We start from the raw sequence: 23,337 nt of genomic DNA, 5'->3' as shown, positions 1-23,337 counted from the left end.
CCCAGGTGATCTGCAATATCATACAAAATACCAAAAGATCGAACCAACTGTCTGAGATGAATGGTTTGGTGACGTCCGCTCTGTAATATCGTCTTGCCTGGATTTTCTCTGTTGTCCCTTCCGTAACTATCCTGTGTCCTCGAGTAGTATTGTCTATTATATAAAGCCAGGCTGTCGTGGCGTGTCACGTGGACGAACTACTGAAGATTTCGTCTCTTGACCACCAACATTGGTTCCTGTGGGCCAACGATATACCTACTACTCCCTGTACATATTCATTCTTCGTCTTATTAGAAATGACCTAGTGACGGTATAACAGTTCTATAGTTGGTGCTCTGTCGGCCGGTGCTTTGCGAAATTTCGGGGTTACCTTTTACGAGATTCGTATTCAGATCCCGTTGCATTCTTCTAAGCTCCCACCAGCACAGTTTGACTTGGTTTGACCCATTTTTTTTTGTATATTCCATTTCGTAAAGGAAATGTCAGTAAACCGAATATAAACTGATTTCGATTTAGAACGTTTTACGCCTTAAGAACACGAGACCTTTCTGAATCAAATAATTACCATCCGCGTTTGTATAATATAGACAGAATATTGTAGTACATAATCTGATTGCCATCCCAAACATGTAATTTATTACAGAATAACCTTTGACCTTCTGAGAAGTTTCCCGCGCATTTTTCTATCTCTTGCGCATTCTGACTGAGGAGACCCAGGTGCGCGGAGGGCACGCTTAGCTCAGCTCGTCTGTCGGTTTCAAGTTTCCTCCATTCTCTGAAAACAGAAGTAAGAACTTCTATAGGACCAGGTAAGAATAACCTGTTGTTGTTACTAGTGTTTCTAGGACGACTATATCAACATTTCTTGCAACTGAAATACCGAATAGTACCGGTTTTCTGTAAGTTCAATTTACAAGCAACGAGAGACCATATCTAGTACATGGTTCTTTAAGACAACACGTGACTAATATACAGTGACTAATATACAACTACATGCATTCAATTTCTATTTTCGCGGAAAAAGACACCTACCGTGTACAAAAGACTTTGTATTTTGCCTCGACGACACAACGCGCGTGTCATTTACCTCAGTCACACATTCCAGACTCTGTGGCATTTGCATAACAATGTCGGACGTGTTCTGAAATGCGTATATGAGGAAATTAAACTCTGCACAAAAGTTTGGAATATTTCTTTAGGCCACAGCAAGTCAATTTTATGGATGACATCAGCGCGCGCATTAATTTTCACCTGATTTCAGAAAAAAAACAAGAATTTTTTTTCCAAGATGGTCAACATGACGAGAAAGTACCAAAATGGGCAAATATGATGTGTGTAGGCTTATGGTTGTACTTGTAGAAGTGAAACTAGCCAGGTAGTCATGACTGTAGTTATAGAAGTGAAAGTAAAAATTTAGTTAGATAGTTGTGAAAGTGGCCCCAAAATGGAAGCCATGAGTGTAGTTGCCATGTTGGTAAGTGATACCAGTCTACCACACTAGTGTCACCTTTACTATACAAATTCACGTCTTGAATACAGAAATGAATGCCTTATAGGCTGTGATACCATGTTTCGTCGCCTCAATCCCTTTTTATACGTTTATTGCGTATATTTGGACAATTTAGCCATCTTGTTTTTTTTACCCATCTTGTTTTTTTTTCGCCCTATCTCACTATTTTTGCCGTCTGCAGAGGATGTCATCCATAAAATTTACTTGCTGTGGCCTTAGCAGATCATTTCCATTGTTTCTGCATTGATTTCAATGTATTATATATCAATTGAAATGGGTCAAATTGTTTGCTTAGATAAATAAATTTAGTAACAGTGGCTATGATTAACTTGTCCTGTTTACCCAGCTTTCCTCCATGCACACTCAATGACCGTAAGACCCCATTCACACTCAGAAAAACAATTCGAATAAAACATTTATCCGAATAAAATTTTTTTTATCCGATCCAAAATTGTGTTCACACTGCTCTTCAGCAACCCGATCAGTGCGCCCTCAGTTTTATCTGAATAAAACATTAGTTGCGTTTCACAGATGTATCGCTACGTCTTGTGGTAGTTGGCGGTGAGATTCTTCACTTTATTTCTGCACTGGTCGAGGGATTTCTCAACTCCATGCTCCGCCATTCCTTCGGATATATCTTCATATTAGTCCCTGTTTTTATGAACCTTCCCGAGCTTTTTTTGCGTCTCCTCCCACCCCCAGATTGAAATAAGCAGCTTCGTTTGTTACGGTGTCCACTTGGCGTATGATGAAGATTTCCCTTTCTTTCCGCTCGTTGTTGTTGGAAGTAAAATATGGCGGAAATGCGCGCTGAAAAACGAATCAATCAGGCGTGTGTAGTGTTTCGAAGTATAACCCCAAGTTCCCGGATGAATGACGTTACACCCCGGAATAAGCGGAATCCTATCCACTTGCGCGTTCACACTGCCGAATCGCACGAATCGAGACTCCCCGCGGCGCAGTTTTATCCACTTCCCGGAGTTCTATCTACCTCCCCGAGGTGGATCGCGAGGGATTCGAATCAATGAAATCCAAGTGATTTGGGAGCGTTCATACTGCTAAGTTTTATTCGGATCGGGTAGTTTTATTCGGATAACATGTTTTATTCGAATCGTTTTTCTGAGTGTGAATGGGGTCTAAGTCATTTCTTGAGACCCCCAGCGAAGTGGGTGTTGGCTCCCCTAGCAACACATAGCAACCACCTTTGACCCCAAGTTACCCCATTGTTTACTAATTGCCCCCTCTCCACCCAGTGTGAAAACATCCCAAGAGGGGTTCCACCAAGCCAGGTAAAGTGTTACCTGGAACCCCAGGTTGTTTCAGACAGTACTGTCTGGGAATGACAACATGATGTGTATTGAGCATTAACTGTTTCATATGTAGTAGATAGGCACTGCTAGATTTTTACTCTGACCGTCTGCAAATATCTTAGAATATGTAAGTTACAGCTCTCCAGAGAAAGCATCCACTTGCATTTGATTTTTTTAGCTTTGGAACTTCTCTATAAACCTACTAATGTTAGACACCAAAATACATACTACAAGAATGTAGCCACGATCTTTCCCCCAAACAAAGACTTCGGATATTTTCCTGTTTGCAAGTTACTGAGTTGGTACTTTATTAACAGTATCCTAAATTTGTCTTGTTAGAATTGCAGTTCTTTGTGTCTTGATCAATTTGCCAAAGCAGTTTTATAGTAAATTCTACTCACATGAAGCAACACTAGAAACAGTACCAAACCATTTTTGCAATTTAGATTCATTCCAGCTGCAAGGAAGTTATATGTTTTATAATTTAATATAACGTCCTTGATTCTAAATAACGTCAATGCTAAACTCAGACTAAACTATCGAAAGTATGATCTTTTTTTTGTATTTAACCGTGCACATAGTTGTGGCCATTTACCCATCATGTAACATGTACAATTATAGTTAGCTTGCTAGTATGGCACCAAGTTTTACACTTAAAACCCTCAAATTTGAACATACAGCCACATGTAAAAGTCTCCTTTTTTAGTTTTGTCAATACACCTATTACTAGTTCAGTATCACTGAATCATAACAGTCATGATGACAACTGTCTGGTTATGTCTGGTTTGGTAGAATTGTGGATACACAAAATATTATCAAGGATATTCAGAACAGAACCTTGACATCATGCATTTTGCTGTGATCATATCTCACATTTGATAATCGTATAACATGACAGGCCTTAACCAGGTATTTGCAATAATTGCTATGTTGTATTTGGAGACCCAGCATTTGTTTAAAAGTAACTTCAGATACTCGAATGCTGTTTGTTTATTGTTTGTCAAACCAAACCAAGCCAAGCCAAGCTGTGTCTGGAACATATGCCTTGCCAGGTAAAGGTGTGAACAATCCGCATTGTTTGCCTATGAGAGCATGGTGTCCTACTGTCAGGAGGTTGTGTAAACAAATTAATTGGCCATATTGTTCCTTTATCAAAACAAACGTGTCACATTTCATCCTTAGAGTAGCCCAAACTTGAAATTTTGTCATCTTTTTTCTTTCGTAAAAGCGCTAGCTTATGCAATATTTTCATTTGTCACAAAAGAAATGTATGGAAAGTACAAATGTTGCACTTCAATGTTCAACCTGGCCCATGGTTGTTCCCCTTTCCAGTTACCTGTCAGGCTTGCATGAATATTGCAAATGCCATTTTTCATAATATTTTGAACATATTAAAGAATATCTCTGTTAAAATCACTCTAGTAAGTGTGGGACAGGCTGAATATTGTAGAATGCTCTCTCCTGAATACATAGATACCATATTTGTGTCATAAATATGTTCCTGGGGCTAGCGCTTGGAGCCTAAAAGTGATAAAATATAGCTGTGCTTATCATATTCATTTTTCAATATCAATGAGCTTTAGTTGATATCTGTATGGTCTGACACCAACTTATGGGTATTGTGCTCCACTTCCTGTTGAACATTCAGGAATATAGCAAGCCAAGAACAATATATGGCACATCAAAGTTGGTGGGCCAGTTAATTAGGCAGGAGGGCCATAAAATGACTTACGGTCATTGAGTTGCAAGTCAATACTAAACTGAACGGAGTGTTTGACTTCATTAGGGTAATTTATGCACTTATTTTGTTACCCCCTGACGTAAGCAGGCCTGGTGCTCGTTTCATGATTTTACAATCCTAAGAAGTTGGATATCACAGGAGACAAAATTACACAAGCTTGATATTAAATAATCTATAATGCATTGAAGTTGATGCAGAATCAACCAAAATCGATATTTGAAACTTTTGTGCCGAGTTAGATTTCATATGGTCCAACCATCATTTGATATACATAGGAAAGAAAGTAAAGATTGACGTTTACAGTGACCTCCCTCAAATTTTCGCAATGGAAAAGAGTATGATCTAAACTACATGCACTATTAATTCTTTTTGTGAAAAAAATCATTTAGAACTATGGCCTGGAAAAAATAGGAAACAACACTTGCTTCTGCGGATAAACATGTCATCCAATGTATTTCATGGCAAATCAGTCGGTCTCTGTGTTTGTGCGTGTGTGAGTTTTGTAGGGGTGACGTCTGCCACATCTAGTTGTTAAGTAATCAGATTGATTGAGATCAGGAATTTTTGTGCAATTAAAGTTTTATTAAACTAATAAAGATATTATTTTGCATTGCAGGATTAGGCTACGATGGCAACAACATCGCAGAGGCCAAAGGCGTCACTCGACGTCAGCCATGACGCACACTCAAACGCCCTCTTGCAGGGTTTGCAGGAACTGCGATCAGAGAACATGCTGGTAGATGTCACCCTCTGTGTCTCTGGGAAGGAGATCCCGTGCCACAGAAATGTTCTCGCTGCTTGTAGTGGATATTTTCGCGCGATGTTCTGTAATGGTCATCTTGAGAGCAAGGAGAATAAGGTAACCATTCACGAGGCCAGTGCTAACATTGTGCAGCTTCTTGTCGACTATGCCTACACGTCAAAGGTAACCGTCACAGAAGACAACGCTGTAGAGCTGATGGAAGGGGCCAGTTTCTTCCAGTTTGAACCGGTCAGGGATGCATGCACAAAGTTCCTATCAGACACTCTATGGATCACAAACTGTCTGGAGAGAATAAACGTAGGGAACATGCTGATGAACCGTTATCTGGAGAGCAGTGCATTGTCGTATGTCATGAAAGAGTTTACAGCAGTCACCCAAACACCAGAGTTCCTTGATTTGACAAAGGAGCAGCTCATCAAGCTCATCTCATCAGATGAGCTCAATGCCCCTGAAGAAGCTGTGTACACATCAGTGCTGAAATGGATCAAGCACGCCCCAAGGAAGAGGAAGAAGGAGATGAGAGAGCTGATGGAGCTTGTTAGGTTCCCCTGGATGGACAAGATGTACTTCATAGAGAACGTGCAGACGGATAAGGCATTGTGCAAGTGCTGCCCGGATGTCGTGTCAGAAGCTCAGAAGTATCAGGCTTTCCCAGGGGAGATCCAGTCACCCCGCACCCGTCCCCGCCGTGCCAGTGGTCTGAGGGAGGCAGTAGTGGTCATTGGAGGGACGGAGAAGTATGCAATTGGAGAAAACCCTTCCGTGGAAAGCAACTCAATCGTGATGACACACTCCTCTGCACCGTCGAGCACCAGTTGGGTTTCCATGGGTAGAATAAAGAGGGCAAATGACTTTGGATTTGCTGTGGCCGTTTTGGGCACAAGTGACATCATGGTATCTGTTGGTGGGACTCAGTGCAAAAATGTGTGGTTGTATCAAGCAGGACTTGACTCCTGGTCTAGGCTTGCTGATATGAACACAGCAAGGGACTTTCACAAGCTGGCAGTGGTGCAAGGCAAAGCCTATGCTATTGGTGGCAGAATCAGCTACTCACCACTTCATGTAACAACGAATGTGGAAGTCTATGACAGAAGCCTGAACAAGTGGACTGAAGGTGTTCCACTCACACAGCCAAGGTACCAACATGCTGTTGCCGTGGTGGATGGTAGCATATACGTAATGGGTGGACGTGATGCTGATGACCTCGCAACATCTACGGTGTTCCTCCTCAGCCCAGGAGACTGCCAGTGGCATTCAGCAAGCGACATGCCAAACAAAGCTAATGATATTACTGCTTCAGTTCTCAATGGTGTCATCTATGTTGCTGGGATTCCTTCAAATATGTTGTGTTACAGTCATCAGGAGGACTTGTGGACTGTTGTAGCCAACACGGGTACTGGATACAGATGTGGTATGACTGTCTTTGGTGGGGAGATTTACATCTATGGAGGCTATAAAAACGAGAATGCAACAACAAAGGTATTACGGTTTAATCAGCAAGACAAGTCACTTCAGCAGGTGGGAACCATGCCTAATGATAAGGGTCTGTTTGGACATGGCTGTGTCACTATACTGAAGAGCTGAGGTACAACAGAGTACCATGCACTTGTAAGATATCACTGGAAACTCGTAATATGAAGTGAAAAGTTGACAATCATATGGGACCGACATTGTGTCCATTGGGTTGCATCATGGTAAGGGTACTAGATGATCTTGTTGATTGTACACTGTCATAATGAAGTCAGGATGTTGAAGAAAATGTATGATAAAGAGATTCATGTAGTTCTCAAGACACAAAAAGTACCTGTATATGATCCTTTTTGATAACACGTCCAAACATTTATTGTAGCAGCATAATTAAGGTACTTTCATCATAAATTCTTTTTTACTAACATTTGTTCATTACGCTTATTATGTCTAAGGAAAATACTTTAATATCATACAGTATTATAATTGATGCTTTATTTTACGATCATTACAAATATAGCCTGTACAAATTATATATTCACTATGAAATTCAAAAATTTGTATTTTAGTAACGTTTGTTCATTATGCCTATAATATCTAGGAAATAACATTGTTACCTATTGGCTTCTATATTTTACATATCGATATTCCACTACATTCCACGAGTATCTATTGAAGATGCCAGATCAACTACTTTTGGCTGTTAGTCCGCTTAGTCTTACGAGAAAATGAATTATCTATTGCTAACCTTAGAAGTGTAAGAAGTACTGTACTTAATGTGACAATCTTCTCTGCAGTAGTCTTGGTTGGTTTGAATTTATAATTAGGGATGATTTCTTAAGTTCAGGTCCAGATAGACTGTTTCAAAAACCCAGTAATTTTGTGCAAGAACATTGTAGCATTAACCATGCCTTTCTGTTACAGGCATGTTCCAGCGTTGACTATTAGTATTAAATAAACATATAGAGATGGGAGTGATGGAAGGATTGGACCATCACCCCATTTATGATGTATGTAACACAAAGTGATACGTTTCTAATTCTTACACTTTGATGTAGTTATGTTTCCGATGAATATCGGAATATCGCTTCACTCACTCGGTGGTTTTATGAGGTGATTATAGCAAAGGCCTATGCGTTATCACATCATATACACCTCGGGGTCATTAACCTTTAAACATTATTCACGGATGGTCCTTTGAAACTGCACTACTTTTGAATATGAAGTCGCCATCCGTCGATTTGATATCTCTATTAACCCTATTCAGACTGGGCCTTTTTGGTCATCCCTGCACCCGGGGGGGCGGGGGGGGGGGGGCGGGCGGCTTTTGAGGCCCTCCACTTCTAAGTCCTATAACTCTAAAACGACGTGCCGTAGGACCACCAAAACGTAAGATGACGTAATTATGACGTCATCAATTTGATTACATTGGCCAAACCCATGAAAAATGGGTATTCTCAGAAAACTTCAAGTTTTGCTGCAAAAATGTAACACCAAGTGCAGATAACAGAATAATAATGTTAATTACGACTTGCGTTGCCAATAGCAACATTAATGACGTCAATATGACGTCATAAAATGACGTCATGCACATCTAAGATACGAGTTGGGCTCCGCCATATTATATCCACCACCTTGAATTTTTAAAAATCCTTTTTTTGCAACAAATAATCACAAAGGTCAATGAAAATAGACTAAATTCATTCATTTAGATGGTTTTTGATGAAAACATACCAGGTTGTTACAAATTTTAAGGGATAATTACCTTGTTATTCTTGATCTGGCCATTCGGTCCGCCATCTTGGATTTTGGGCTGATGACGTCATCAAATTAGCATAATTTATGCATATATAATTATGAAAGATATGCTGAATAATATAAGATTTTATTTATGTAACAAAATCGCAGTAATATAGCAAATAAATGTGAAAAATACAGTTAGAACCAAAAATAGTGATTTTTGGCAAAACTGCCTGTCAACAAATGGTTGCCATGGCAACAAGAAAAAATGGAAAATTTGTCAAACTTCGCAAAAATGTTGCCAACAATATTTTAGGAAAACTCACCAAATTTGGTGGCTCTAGCGTAAGTCGTTCTGGCGTTATAGGGCATCGAAGTTAGCGCGGGCCTCAAAAGCCCCCCCCCCCCCCCGGTCTGAATAGGGTTAAAACATCATTTAGAAAACCAATGGATATAGGTTATCTCGCAGGTAAAGGTGAACTAGCGTTATACATGTTCACACAGACAAGCATGCACACACACTGATCATGATAACACACTGAATGAATACATAAACTTCTTGTGCTCAGAACTTCCAAGGAAAAGAAAACAAAAAACTAAATGCTTCATGCCATAAGCTGATTATCAATTATATTTGAAAGAAAAATTGACTAGTAAAGATTCTATGGGTGTAGATGTTACCCATGAAATTGAATTTTCATTACATATTCTTTTTGTTTTGTGTGTGTTTCATTTTCGTCATTGTGATGTTCTAAGATGCCAAACGTTTTGTCAAATTAGGTATATTAAACCAGTTGGATCGCATTTCGCTTTCTTGGGACTTTAATAAGTCTACAATTATCTTCCTTTTTTTAATCAAGAGCCATGACCTGATCACCCTTTACTGTTATACTTGGTATAGTCCTTTAACCAGTCTTTGGGATATTTCATTTCAAGAAATGGAGAGAAATCATAACCTAATTGAAATTGAGCTATGAGTTTTACACTATCGTAACACAACAAAACATGACAGTAGTGGTTTAAATCAGAAATTACTATTATTTATCTTAGTATATTAAAAAGGAACACAAAACTTCATATTCAGAAAACCACCCCCATTCACGGTATGTAGAATTCCAATAATGACCTTTGACCGCCCCGGTAGTTTCCCGCGTCTTTTTCGTGTCGTCTGCACATTGTGACTGCGCCGAGATCAGATCTTCTGCGGGTCCTCAGCCAGCTTCATTCCCGGAAAACTGGGACAAGAACTACTACAGTGTCAGGTAAGAAACTGTTCTTGCTACTTGTAGCTATAAAAGTGTTGTATAAACGGCGACATAGCCTATCTTGACGCTGAGAAGAACGAGGGATCACTGATTAGGTACCAGATTTCTGTCAAAGAAAATGTCCGGGAAGACCATCTGGTTCTCGTTACAGTCAGAGAATCTCTGAGAGAGACTTATAGATGAGTGTAAAGATTGTACTCCCCAGATGCGTTGTCTTCTCCCTAGACTACTATTCAAACAGACCGAAATTTTCGTTTTACCTGGCAGCCTTATCTAATAATATGTTCCCTTATTCAGAACTGTCAGCTACCCCCCACCCCACGATGCTGGATTGTGGTACAGTAGAAGCCGCTTAATTGCACGGCCTATTTGACCGTAAATTTCGTGCAATTATCCGGCTGGTGCAATAATGCGAAGTTATCCAGCTGGACCGCACTGGTTTGGGATTTGGGGATTCCGTGCAATTAAAAGAAGTGTGCGTTAATCCGTTGTGCAATTAACTGGCTTCTACTGTATTAATGTACAAGATAAGAAGGAAAGACTCGTACATATTTCTGCCAAAAACAGGAGAAAAAATCCCGTATTTCTACTTGTCAGGGTCTTCTTAATGATTTGGCTGTCTGCATATTTTTCACCAAGTTTATTTTGAAATGCAAGCTGTTTTTTGGCAACGCCTCAGGGGCTAGCCTAACAGTACATTATACAGTATGTCCAATTGCCAGGAATTCTGCATGGAAGTGCTTTATGTATATTTGTTACTTCTGTGTGTAAGTGACTACCTTACATAAAAGTGTGAGGTCTGCCATTACAGGTCATGTGGAGGTGCCATGAAAAATATATTGGGGGTGGTGGGTGGTAGCCAAACTGAAATCCATGTTACCCCCTTTGCAGGAAATAGTATTCAAGTTTTCCAATTGCCAGGAAATCCAAAGATTCTACATTTCTACAATTCTACATAAGTGCTCAGTGTAGCTTTCTGGTGTCTGTGTTAGTGTCTTTAGAAGGGGAGAAGATTTCACAATTTTCTTGTACTTGGATGGATGTGTTTAGGAAGGCATTCTTGTGTTAAGGAATACTGGTGCACCTTATCAAGCCCTTGTTTTGTATTGCTGAATCAGGCTACCATGGCGCCAGCTCAGAGGTCACAGACGTCACTCGACTTCTGCCATGATGCACACTCAACTGCCCTCTTGCAAGGTTTACAGGAGCTGCGGTCAGAGAACCTGCTGGTAGATGTCATCCTTTGTGTCTCCGGGAAAGAGATCCCATGCCACAGAAATGTACTCGCTGCTTGCAGTGGATATTTTCGCGCAATGTTCTGCAATGGTCATCGTGAAAGCAAAGAGCATAAGGTAACCATTCAGGAAGCCAGTGCCAGTGCCTTGCAGCTTCTTGTCGACTACGCCTACACGTCAAAGGTGACCATCACAGAGGACAATGCTGTAGAACTAATGGAAGGGGCCAGCTTCTTCCAGGTTCCACCAGTCAGCGATGCTTGTACAAAGTTCCTGTCAGTGAATCTAAGTATCAAAAACTGTATGAAGATGGTAATCATAGGTGGCATACTGAACCCCATCCTGGAAGCAGATGCATTGTCATATGCAATTAAAGAATTTGTAGCAGCCAGCCAAACAGCAGAGTTCCTTGATTTGACAAAGGATCAACTCATAAAGCTCATCTCATCAGACAACATCAAGGCTTCTGAAGAAACTGTGTACACATCAGTGTTGAAGTGGATCAACCATGACACCAGGAAGAGGAAGAAGGAGATGAGAGAGCTGATGGAGCTGGTTAGGTTTCCCTGGATGGACAAGATGTACTTCATACAGAAGGTACAGACTGATAAGATATTGTGCAAGTGCTGCCCTGATATTGTTTCAGAAGCTCTAATGTATCAGGCCTTCCCAGGGGAGATCCAGTCACCCCGCACCCGTCCCCGCCATGCCAGTGGTCTGAGGGAGGCAGTGGTGGTCATTGGGGGGACAGAAAGATCTGGAAACCCTCCGGTGGACAGCAATGACATCTTAATGACACACTCCTATACACCGTCAAGCACTAGTTGGGTTTCCATGAGTAGAATGAAGAGGACAAATGACTTTGGATTTGCTGTGGCAGTTTTGGGCACAAGTGACATCATGGTGTCTGTCGGTGGGGTTCAGTGCAGGGACGTTCGGCTATATCAGGCAGGACTTGATTCCTGGTCTAGGCTTGCACCTATGAACACAGGAAGGGACTATCACAAGCTGGCAGTGGTGCAAGGTAAAGTCTATGCCATTGGTGGCAGAATCAGCTGCTCACCACTACATCTAACAGCCTGTGTAGAAGTCTATGACAGAAGCCTGAACAAGTGGGCTGAAGGTGTTCCACTCCCAGAGCCAAGGTACTGGCATGCAGCTGCAGTGTTAGATGGTAGCATATACGTGATAGGTGGACGTGATGCTGAGAATAATACAACATCTGCAGTGTACCGGTTCAACCCAGGAGATCTAGACACCCAATGGTGTACACTAAGTGACATGCCACAGAAGGGATGTGCTATTGCTGCTTCAGCTCTTAATGGTAGCATCTATGTCGCTGGGCTTCGCTCAAAAGTGCTGTGTTACAGGCCTCAAGAGGACTTGTGGACTGTTGTAACTAACACTGGTACTGGATCTAGTTGTGGTATGGCTGTCTTTGGTGGGGAGATTTACATCTATGGAGGTCATAAATTTAAAGACATCAATGGAACAAATGACGTTTTGTGGCTGGATCATCAAGACCAGTCACTCAAACAGGTGGGAACCATGCCCAAGGGTCTGTTTGGACATGGCTGTGTCACGATACTAAAGGGCTGAGGTACAACAGAATACCTCTAATACTTCTAAGATATCACTGGCAACTCTTGTTGTAAATGTAATATGAAGTAAATGGTTGGCAATCAGATGGGACCAACATTGTGTCAGGGCTCTTAAATGATGTTGTTTATTGTACAATGTCATAATGAAGTCAGGATGTTGAAGAATATGTATGATAGTACGCAATCGTTCATAATCGTTCATAACTTACTTGAAATGAACAGAAAAAGTACTAGTATATGACCCTTTTTGATGACATGTTCAAATATTTAGTGTAGCATATTCGAAGTATTTTTACTATGAATTCTCTTTAACTAACATTCGTTCATTATGCCTTTAATGTCTTAGGAAGAATATTGTTTTATATCATACATTAGCAATCATGCTTGATACATCTATGAGCATTAAAAATATAGCCTGTACACCCAATAGGACATACTGAAATCTTTATCAGGGTTGGAGTAACTTAGACATGTTTTTTAAAATTCACCTGCCTATCGGGCAAGTACATAAAAAATTCACCTGCCAGAACCAACTTTTCACTTGCCCGAAATTGAAATAATATTTTCTATGTATTATCACTTATAGCAATCAAATTCTTTGTTAATGGTTTCCATTTTTCTGCATTGACCAATGCTTGATTCCATGACTGTACAATAAAACAAGTATATTAAAATCTCACTCATGGAAAAATCTTACTTGCCCGATCGGACAAGTGGGGTAGGACATGCACTTGCCCGGGACAATCGGGCTAGTGGACTTGTCCAACCCTGCTGTATTTTACTAATGTTAGTTCATTATGCCTTTCATGTCTAGGACAGACCATTTTTACCTATTAGCCTCTATATATTACCTATCGATATTCTACTAAATTCCATGAGTATTTGTTAAAGTTGCCAGATCAGCTATAATTTTTGACTGTTAGTCCGCTTAGTCTAAAGAGAAAATGGCTTAACTATTGTTAACAGTAGTAGTGTGAGAAGTACTGAACTTAATGTGATAATCTTCCCGGCAGTAATCTTCTTAGTTTGTTTGAATTTATGATTAGGGGTGATTTCCTAAGTTCAGATCCAGATAGATGGAAGGATTGGACTATCACCCCATTTATGATGTAACACAAAGTGGTATGTTTCTAATTCTTACACTTTGATGTAGTTATGTTTCCGATGAATATCGGAATATCGCTTCACTCACTCGGTGGTTTAATGAGGTGATTATAGCAAAGGCCCAGGCGTTATCACATCATATACACCTCGGGGTCATTAACCCTTAAACATTATTCACGGATGGTCCTTTGAAACTGCACTACTTTTGAAATGTTGCAATATGAAATCGCCATCCGTACATTTGTAGATTTGATATCCCTAAACATCATGCATTTATAAAACCAATGGATATAGGTTATCTCGCGGATAAAGGTGAACTAGCTATATACATGTTCACACAGACAAGCATGCACACACACTGATCATGATAACACACTGAATATATAAACTTCTTGTGCTCAGAACAAGGCAAAAACCAAAATACTAAATACTTTATGCCATAAGCTGATTATCAATAATATTTGAAAGAAAAAATTAACTAGTGAAGATTCTATGGGTGTTGATGTTACCCATGAAATTGAATTGGTAAAGCCTATTGAATTCTCACATATTTTATTTTTTTGCGTGTTTCATTTTCGTCATTGTAAATGTTCTAAGATGCCAAACGCTTTGTCAAATTAGGTATATTAAACCAGTTAAATCGTATTGTGCTTTCTCGGGACTTTGATAAGTCTACAATGTATCTTCATTTCTTTTTTTAAATTCAGAGCCATGACCTGATCACCCTTTAGTGTTGTGCTTGGTATAGTCCTTTACTGGCACTCTTTGGGATATTTAATTTGAAGAAATGGAGAGATGTAGGTAGGCATCCTTCCATCTTTCCAGATATTTGGAGAGATATCAAAACATTTATTATTAATTGAAATTGAGTTATGAGTTTTACACTATCATAACACAACAAAGCATGGTAGTATTGGTGTAAATCAGAAATTACTATTATTTATCTTAGTATATTAAAAAGGAACACAAAACTTCATATTTAGAAAACCACCCCTATTCACGGTATGTAGAATTCCAATAATGACCTTTGACCGCCCCGGTAGTTTCCCGCGTCTTTTTCGTGTCGTCTGCACATTGTGACTGCGCCGAGATCAGATCTTCTGCGGGTCCCCAGCCAGCTTCATTCCCGGAAAACTGGGACAAGAACTACTACAGTGTCAGGTAAGAAACTTTTCTTGCTACTAGTAGCTATAAAACTGTTGTATCAACATTCACAGAGTCTATGTGGACGCTGAGAAGAACGAGGGATCACTGAAAGGTACCGGATTTCTGTCAAAGAAATATGTCCGGGAAGACCATCTGGTTCTCGTTACAGTCAGAGAATCTCTGAGAGAGACTTGTGGATGATTGGAGAAAATTTTACTCTGGAGTCTTTCGATTCGTGCCTTTTCTGAAGACCACTATTCAAACAGACCGAAACGTTTTATGTTGTTGTTGTTGTTGTCCTTGCTTTACGTCTATTTCTTCGCTAGACGTGGACTCCAGGTACCATTTCCATCTAGGTGCTTCTCATGTGATTGTTACACCTTGGTGCTTGATCTCTGGTGCTTTGCACATTCGTGTATAGTAAGTTGTTGACCTTTTAGTCCTCCCCGGCAAATCTCCCTGTGTCTTCTATGTACTTTGAAAGTGCCTTGTACATCTTTTTCTTCGTTTCTTCTCCTAGATCTTCCCTCATCCCTGCTAGTGTCACTATGTCAAGACTTCTCTCTTTTTTATCTGTTTTACCTCAATATAAAAATAATGTTTAATAGAGCTGTCAGCTACCCCCACCCCACCCCACGATGCCTGAAGCATGTTAAAATTTGTAACAAGATGAGAAAAAAATAAAGAGTTGTTCATATTTCTGTCATAAACAGGAGAAAATATGCCATATTTCAACATGTCAGGTTCTTAATGATATTTTATTCACATTGAATATTTTTATATGTTGTTTTTGGCAACGCCTCAGGGGCATAGATATACAGACGAATTTGATTCATGCCAGCGATCTCAGACTGTTTAGTGATCTTTAGTGAGGGGTACGTATGGAGCCCCGGTAAATTAACGAGGATGACAGGTTAATGTGGCAGGGGTGCAGTCCTCAAAAAATATGTTGGGAGAGCTGAAACAGTTGTGCTCCACCCCCATTAATGCTAGAAATAGCATTTCAGAGGGTCAAGATTTCAAAATTTTCATGTACTGCACTACTCGGATTGATGTGTTTAGGAAGGCATTCTTGTGTTAAGGAATACTGGTGCACCTTTTCAAACCATTGTGTTGTTTTGCAGAATCAGACTACCATGGCGGCAGCTCAGAGGTCACAGAAGTCGCTTGACTTCTGCCATGATACCCACTCAACTGCCCTCTTGCAAGGTTTGCAGGAACTGCGATCAGACAACTTGCTGGTAGATGTCATCCTTTCTGTTTCAGGGAAAGAGATCCCATGCCACAGAAATGTACTCGCTGCTTGCAGTGGATATTTTCGTGCAATGTTCTGCAATGGACATCGTGAGAGCAAGGAGCATAAGGTTACCATTCACGAGGCCAGCCCCAGTACCTTGCAGCTTCTTGTTGACTATGCCTACACGTCAAAGGTGACCATCACAGAGGACAATGCTGCAGAACTGATGGAAGGGGCCAGTTTCTTCCAGGTTCCACCAGTCAGGGAAGCTTGCATAAAGTTCCTGTCAGACAATCTAAACATCAAAAACTGTATGAAAGTGGTAATCTTAGGTGGCATGCTGGACCTCAATCTTGAGGCAGATGCACTGTCATATGCCATGAAAGAGTTTGCAGCAGCCTGCAAGACACTGGAGTTCCTTGATTTGACAAAGGAGCAGCTAATAAAGCTCATCTCATCAGATGACCTTAATGCTCCAGAAGAAACTGTGTACATGGCAGTGATGAAGTGGATCAACCATGACACTAGTAAGAGGAAGAAGGAGATGAGAGAGCTGATGGAGCTGGTCAGGTTCCCCTTCATGGACAAGATGTACTTCATGGAGAAGGTGGAGACAGACAAGGTCATATGCAAATGTTGCCCAGACATCATTTCAGAAGGTCGGAAGTATCATATATTCCCAGGGGAGGTCCAGTCACCCCGCACCCGCCCCCGCTGTGTCAGTGGTCTGAAGGAGGCAGTAGTGGTCATCGGAGGGATTGAGAGACTTGCAGTGGGAGGAAACCATTCAGTTTACAGCAACTCCATCCAGATGACACACTCATCTGCACCATCAAGTGAAAGTTGGGTTCCTATGACCACAATGAGGAGGAATAATGACCGTGGATTTGCAGTGGCTGTTTTGGGCACAAGTGACATTGTAATGTCCGTTGGTGGGCGTCAGTGTGGCGATGTTTGGTTGTATCACACAAGACTTGACTCCTGGTCAAAACTTGCTCCTATGAACATGGCAAGGTCCTTTCACAAGCTTGCAGTGATTCAAGGTAAAGTGTATGCAATTGGTGGGACAAGCAAAGACGGTATAACATCCAGTGTGGAAGTCTATGACCAAAGTCTGAACAAGTGGACTGAAGGTGTTCCCCTCCCACAGCCAAGAGGAGCGCATGCAGCTGCAGTGTTAGATGGCAGTATACATGTGATAGGTGGACGTGATGCTGAGGAGAAGCCAATGTGTACAGTGTACCGCTTCAGCCCAGGAGACTGCCAGTGGTATTCAGCTAGGGACATGCCTAAGACAGCTTCCTTTATTACTGCTTCAGTTCTCAATGATAGCATCTATGTTGCTGGGTTTCCCTTAAATGTGCTGTGTTACAGGCCTCAGGAGGACTTGTGGACTGCTGTAACCCATGCTGGTGCTGGACCGAGGTGCGGTATGACTGTCTTTGGTGGTGAGATTTACATCTATGGGGGCTATAAGTGGGGCAATATAACAAGTGAAGTTTTTTGGCTTAATCGCCAAGGCAAGTCACTTGAGTGGGTGGGAACCATGCCTAAGGGTTTGTATGGGCATGTTTGTGTCACCATATTTAAGGGGTGATGTAGAGGTTAGTTCCCCTTGGTGCCATCCAATTTCTGCCGGAGCCCCTATGCTTGCATCCCTAAAAAAACTGGTGGTAAATCAAATGGTTTCTGTTCATTCGGACCCTTGTACTTGTAGTGTCTAGTGGGAAATAGGGCAGCAAGTTTCTAATGCTGTTTTAGTAGGAGGGATTTTCATGGAGCCTGTACTAGTCTTTATGTTTTACATGTGTAGCCTTTTGTAATACTGTCAGTAGGAAGTATTGAACAACAAAGGTTACATGTATATTCTAAATTGAATAACATTCGTAATTGGTAGACTAGCTTTGAATATTGTAATTAGAATCCCAACGTTGATGATTGATAGGGCATATCCTTTCAAAAGGCACTTGGTATTTAAGTATGTGTATTCTGTAAAGGGAAGAACACTAGAAGAAATAGTGACTAGTGTTTGATATATAGGATCTATGATATATCTTTGGCTATTTTTCTATACTTGATGGTCAGTTTGCTGCAACAGAAAAGCATTGTTCATACATCTGCTTTGATTAAATCTTGGTACTGGTAGTGTGCTGGATTGCTTGTTGTTGTGGGTTCAAAATGTTTTGCAATTTTTTAATTTTTTTTCACCCTGTCACATCATTTTTTCCTGCATAAAATCTAAAACCCAACAAATTAAATGGTGTGTCCTTATGTGATAGTTATTAGCATCATTGCAGATTGAAGTGATCTGGCCAAAGCGGTCACTTTTGTACTGCATTTGACTGTACACTATTCTCAAAAACAATAGCTAGGTATAGGTTATCCCACAGATAAATTTAGGTAAACTAGTGTAGTACCTACCACAAATATCCGGACACAGACGAACACACTGTAAGGCAGACACACCAAAAACTATGCCTCCATTTTTCATGAAGGTAACGGAACTGAACCGCCAGGCGCAAGTAAAATTGTAGGCTTAAGCTACCCTACCTCTTAAAGTTAAAAATAGTGATACATTTTTACTTGTTAACATTACACCCTTAATAGTGTGTTAAAAGTTACACCAATACTACATACACTATGTGCAAAAGTAACGTTGCAAATCGCAAAAGGACCAAAAATAACGTTCTATACTTCTCTCAGAAGCAATCCATCTGTGCCTTTATGGCAGTCATGAGATCAATTTAGTATGGCTAAGGATGATATATGACTCTAAAACAAAGTGCCACTTCAGGTCAATGCGTTTGGCATTGTGATCGTAAGGTGGCGCTCGTGATCCATAAGTGGGAGTGTGTAAACCGGATGGAAGAGCCGAAGGTGTGATTCAGCGGTGGCCATGTTGGACAAGAGTTTAGATTAGAGCAAACAGTTTGTTTCTGAAGATCGCGACTTAAGGACTAAATAAGGTTTGTACAGTACCTTTTACTTCTGATGCTTAAAATTGGTATACTACCTGGAGTGATCCACTCATACAAAGTTTCATACACGAATATCACAAAATTTCGTATGTTGTGGGGAGGGGGGCACATTACTTCCGGGTTCTACTAAATAAGTAACTGTTTGGTAACTTTTCCTTCTCTCATCTTCTTCAAGTGACATTGAGTAAAGAACACGACAGAAACATCTTAAATTCTGACTCCAGTACCCAGCCACACCACTTAGAATAAGGAAAAGTGACAAATTATTGCAGAAATGCCCTTGACTGCTGTTTTGATATTTCTAATAGTACTTTTAGTAGGAAACTGGAAATTTCATCATTATTAGTGCTGTGTCACAGAAATTTTAGATACAGGTACAGGTACACGGATTAAGGTCAGGACCTTAACCTGTACCTGAACAAGTTTGATAAATCAATTGTAAGTTATAAATGTAGTCCACTGCCTTTTTTAGTGAGAAATTGTCATCTTTGTATGAGGATTTAGATATTTGAACCTCAAAACAAAGTTTTCTTGATGTTGAAAAACTGCACGATTATCATAATTGTCATCTTTGATTTGGAATTTACTTATCTTTAGTCTCAAAAAGTGGTGTTGAATAGCTGTGATTTAGTTTGTTGGTACCGGTACAGGTACACAGATATTTTGGTCCAGACCTGTTACCTGAATACTATTAATTTTATAGGTATGGTACAGGTACGGGTATTGGGTGCACAGCCCTTATCATTATAATTTCAAACGTGAAATTTGGGGTGAACTGTCGCATTAGTACTTCGGCAAGGAGGCTGCAAAGTTTCACAAGATTTTCATGTAAGTTTCATATATACTTTCGGTCCAACCCTAGGAAACCGCACCTTAACTAGAACTACCATGGATCCCTACGACCAGGCACGCCTTCGGAAAAACCACACCAAACTCCTGGACAATATAGAATCACCCCACCTCATCCACTACCTTTTCGAAAAGGAGGTTCTCTCCATAGATGACTTGGAAAGAATAGAAGCCAGAACGACAACCAGAGATAAGAACTTTCAACTCCTTACCATGCTGCCCAGGAGAGGGGAAGGCGCTTACGGACATTTTGTGGGCGCCTTGAAGGATCAGAAAGTGAAAGTTTATGATGAGCTAGTTGAACTGTTGGAGAAGACGGACGTTAGTGATGTAGACCCGAAAAAGTCATCATCATCATCAACACAAGGAGGGGCATCAGGAGTGACAACATTTACCAGTATGTATTGTTTGTTTGTTTACTTGTTTGTTTGTTTGTTTGTATTGCATATCCAAAAATGTGGGGTCGTGTGGCGCAATTGGCAGGGTGTTTGATTCACAACCCTGAGGTCCTTGGTTCGAATCCGTCGATGTGCCACCAATCTTGTGCCCTTGGGAAAGACACTTTACACGACTTTCCACACTTCACTCAAGTGAAAATGAGTACCTAAGGTTTGGTTAGGGTCTTCCCTTGGATAGGACGTTTAATGGCGGTCCGGTGTTTGAGGAGAGTTCACTTCAGGCATGTTGAGCCCATCACACTTATCGAAAAGAGTAGGGGTCCTTCCCAGTGTAAGTGGATCAGATAAATCTGTCCGAATATACAGCTTGTACTGTTCAGTACAAACCTAGTGTGTTACGCCTTAAGGCGGTTGACCGACATGCATTTAACAAACAAACAAAATACCAGGTAAACCACCTTCTGGCATGACACACATCAGGTTTGTACTGAACCATACAAGCTGGTTATCCAGATAGACTTATTTGATTGATGTGCGCTCACACCGGGAAAGACCCCCACTCTTTTAGATAATGGTGCATGGGGGGTTCTTGAACATATTTAAACAAATCAAAGTGTGGCTGTTCTCAATAATGAGACCTCCATTTGATGCCCAGGTATCTCAGGGACATACTAAAACTAAAATACTTTTTCGCTATTGTATTTAATTGATTTTCCTTTCAACAATAAATAATCAGCCATTGACAGGATATATACAAAATAAGAATTTCTTTGCTTTGGCACAATCAGTAGGACGATCTTGTCCATAACATATAACTTAAATCTGAGTACAGTATGGAGAGTTACCTATACCATACAGATTTTGAGCTAAGATCCGCTTTATGTAGAATGAGGATAAGTGTTTATTCACTAGAAATAGAGAGGGGCAGGTACAAAAAACTGTCCGTTGAGGAGAGAAGGTGTAAATACTGTTCAGAGAAAGCAGTCACAGGAAGATGAACTACATTTCATTTGTCAATGTTCACACTACAGTTCCGAAAGAAACAAACTTTTCCTTAAAATCTGCAAAACTTTCCCAAGCTTTTATCACCTTACCGACCAACAAAAATCAATCTTCTTGCATAAGTCGTCCAACCCTTAGATATATATGAAAATACTGGACAATTCATCTCCTACTGCATACGGAAAAGAAGTCAAACCCATCAAATAGCTTATAGATTTAGTTTAGACGTTATTACCTGCATGTATGCAGGTATGGTTTTGATGCTGGTGGGAACTTTTCGGTAGCCGGGGATGTAGGGCGCTGTATCTCGTGAACGGATGGTGCGAGCACGACGATTTTTGGTACGTGGGTTGGGGGTGGTAGCCTAACACTCAGGTTTGATTTTGGGCCTCCTGGCGTTTGAACTTGACATTGCAGGTGGCATTTTTGGTGTTTTGGGGGCACTTTTGGCGCTGTGTGTCCGGAACGATACGCGCGATTGCGACGATTTTTGGTGCATGGGTGGGGGGTTGTTGCCTGTTGCCTAGGATTGACTTTGGGCCTTGTCGCGTTTGAACTTGACCCGGCAGGTCGAATTTTGTGTCCGAGAGGGTTGTTTCCGGAGTTATATCTTCTGAACGGCTGGTGCTGGCGCGATGATATTTGGCACATGTGTCGGCGGTGGCTGAATAATGCTCAATTTTGATTTTGGCGCCCTTGGTGCTTGAACTTGACATTTTAGGTTACCTTTTGTGCGGGCACGGGGCGTGCGCTGTATCTCCGGAACGCAAGGTACCATTGTGTTGCTATTTGGTACGTGAGTTGTTTGTGGTGTCCTGGTGGTCAGGTTTGATTTGGGGCCTCCTAGTGCTTGAACTTGATACTGTATAGGTTGATCCTGTTTTTGTGTGGTTGGGGCATCCTCCCAATATCTGCTTGGTTTTAAAAACAGATTATGGTTGGGTGTAGAACCATCATCTGGCCTGGGCCACCTTCAATGTATCAGGTTACTTAGTGGCACTGACAGTTTTCCAGATGACGGGAGTGTACAAGATTATATATCTGTTGGTCAGGTATAATTGGAGTTTGCTTATTACTCTTTGTGGTGTTTCTAGAGCTGTATAGTACTGAGTTTTAAGTTTCGGTACAAGTTCCTTTACCCTGTTGGCAATCATGGTTGAACTTGAACTTAAACAGAAGAAGATGCAATTTTCTAATGTGGAGGAGAACTGTATAGAGTGTGGGCATAAGAGAAAGGTATGTGTATGATTTGTCCTGTGTTTCTTTTTGTTTCTTTGGTAATGCCATTTCCATACTGTATACAGGTAATTTGTTGTTTTGGGCTAGTCATATTCGCTTGGTTTTTGGGCCTGCTTAATCTATGGTACAGGCAGGGTTAAGTGGTGGAGGCTTAGCTTTGTTCTGTTTTAAATTCAGTATCGTTGGTTGCATTTTGTCGCGGCAAATATATGATGAAATTCCCCTTCTAAGCAACTGCTCATTGGTTTGCGGGGATGTTTGCTGGGTGTTTGCTCTGACTACAACAGCTTCTGAACTTTTCAAAGCTTCCATTGCCAGTAGTCTGTGTAACACAAACTCCGCTGTCCAGGGCTGTAACTGGCCCCTCCCCGCGGGCCGGCGGATGTTTGGCGGGCTGCTATAAGCGAGATTTAATCAGGCTACATTGCCAGCAGCTTGCCATCATACCACCCTGGGGACTAACTGTTGCTGCTGCATGGGGGCTACCACTATTCATATTGTCTAATGTCTATGGAACTACAGATAAAAGTATCATTGGTCAAATTATACAAGTAACATTCCGATGTCAAGTGAATAACACCCCAGAAATAAATCTTTAATGAATATCATTGGAAGAACACAAACCAAGGAGACTTAGCAGCTGCATTAGGTCAGTACATTGAAATAGGAAGATATTAGTATATCATGTGACAGAGTAACTACATGTGCATGGGCCATCTGAGACAAAAAAAGGTAGCGTCTCAACAACTTCA

At 40.9% G+C, this 23,337-nt stretch overlaps 4 protein-coding genes across 4 annotated transcripts in view; all 4 read left to right on the top strand.

Annotated features, from left to right (window-relative positions):
• Positions 1–5,184: 5,184 nt before the first annotated feature.
• Positions 5,185–6,908, top strand: LOC118413737 (kelch-like protein 24). The gene has a single exon (XM_035817266.1). The coding sequence runs from the start codon at positions 5,190–5,192 to the stop codon at positions 6,906–6,908; it is 1,719 nt and encodes a 572-aa protein (XP_035673159.1). The 5' UTR covers positions 5,185–5,189.
• A 2,808-nt stretch (positions 6,909–9,716) lies between these two features.
• On the top strand, positions 9,717–13,055 carry LOC118414725 (kelch-like protein 24). The gene is made up of 2 exons (XM_035818926.1): positions 9,717–9,793; positions 10,909–13,055. Exon 2 carries the CDS (start codon positions 10,921–10,923, stop codon positions 12,628–12,630), a length of 1,710 nt encoding a protein of 569 aa, XP_035674819.1. The 5' UTR covers positions 9,717–9,793; positions 10,909–10,920; the 3' UTR covers positions 12,631–13,055.
• Positions 13,056–14,820: 1,765 nt separating this feature from the next.
• On the top strand, positions 14,821–18,372 carry LOC118414788 (kelch-like protein 24). The gene is made up of 2 exons (XM_035819036.1): positions 14,821–14,897; positions 16,007–18,372. Exon 2 carries the CDS (start codon positions 16,019–16,021, stop codon positions 17,714–17,716), a length of 1,698 nt encoding a protein of 565 aa, XP_035674929.1. The 5' UTR covers positions 14,821–14,897; positions 16,007–16,018; the 3' UTR covers positions 17,717–18,372.
• A 593-nt stretch (positions 18,373–18,965) lies between these two features.
• Positions 18,966–23,337, top strand: part of LOC118414205 — a 6,307-nt gene continuing 1,935 nt past the window's right edge. The window contains exons 1-2 of the mRNA XM_035818081.1: positions 18,966–19,085; positions 19,960–20,343. Coding sequence (XP_035673974.1) covers positions 19,986–20,343 — 358 coding nt within the window. The 5' untranslated portion in view covers positions 18,966–19,085; positions 19,960–19,985. The remainder of the gene's footprint in view (positions 19,086–19,959; positions 20,344–23,337) is intronic.

This window comes from Branchiostoma floridae, chromosome 4 (assembly GCF_000003815.2).
Source record: "Branchiostoma floridae strain S238N-H82 chromosome 4, Bfl_VNyyK, whole genome shotgun sequence".
Taxonomy (NCBI): Eukaryota; Metazoa; Chordata; class Leptocardii; order Amphioxiformes; family Branchiostomatidae; genus Branchiostoma; species Branchiostoma floridae.
Note: the sequence above shows the minus strand (reverse complement) of the source record. Positions and strands in the feature narration are given on the sequence as shown.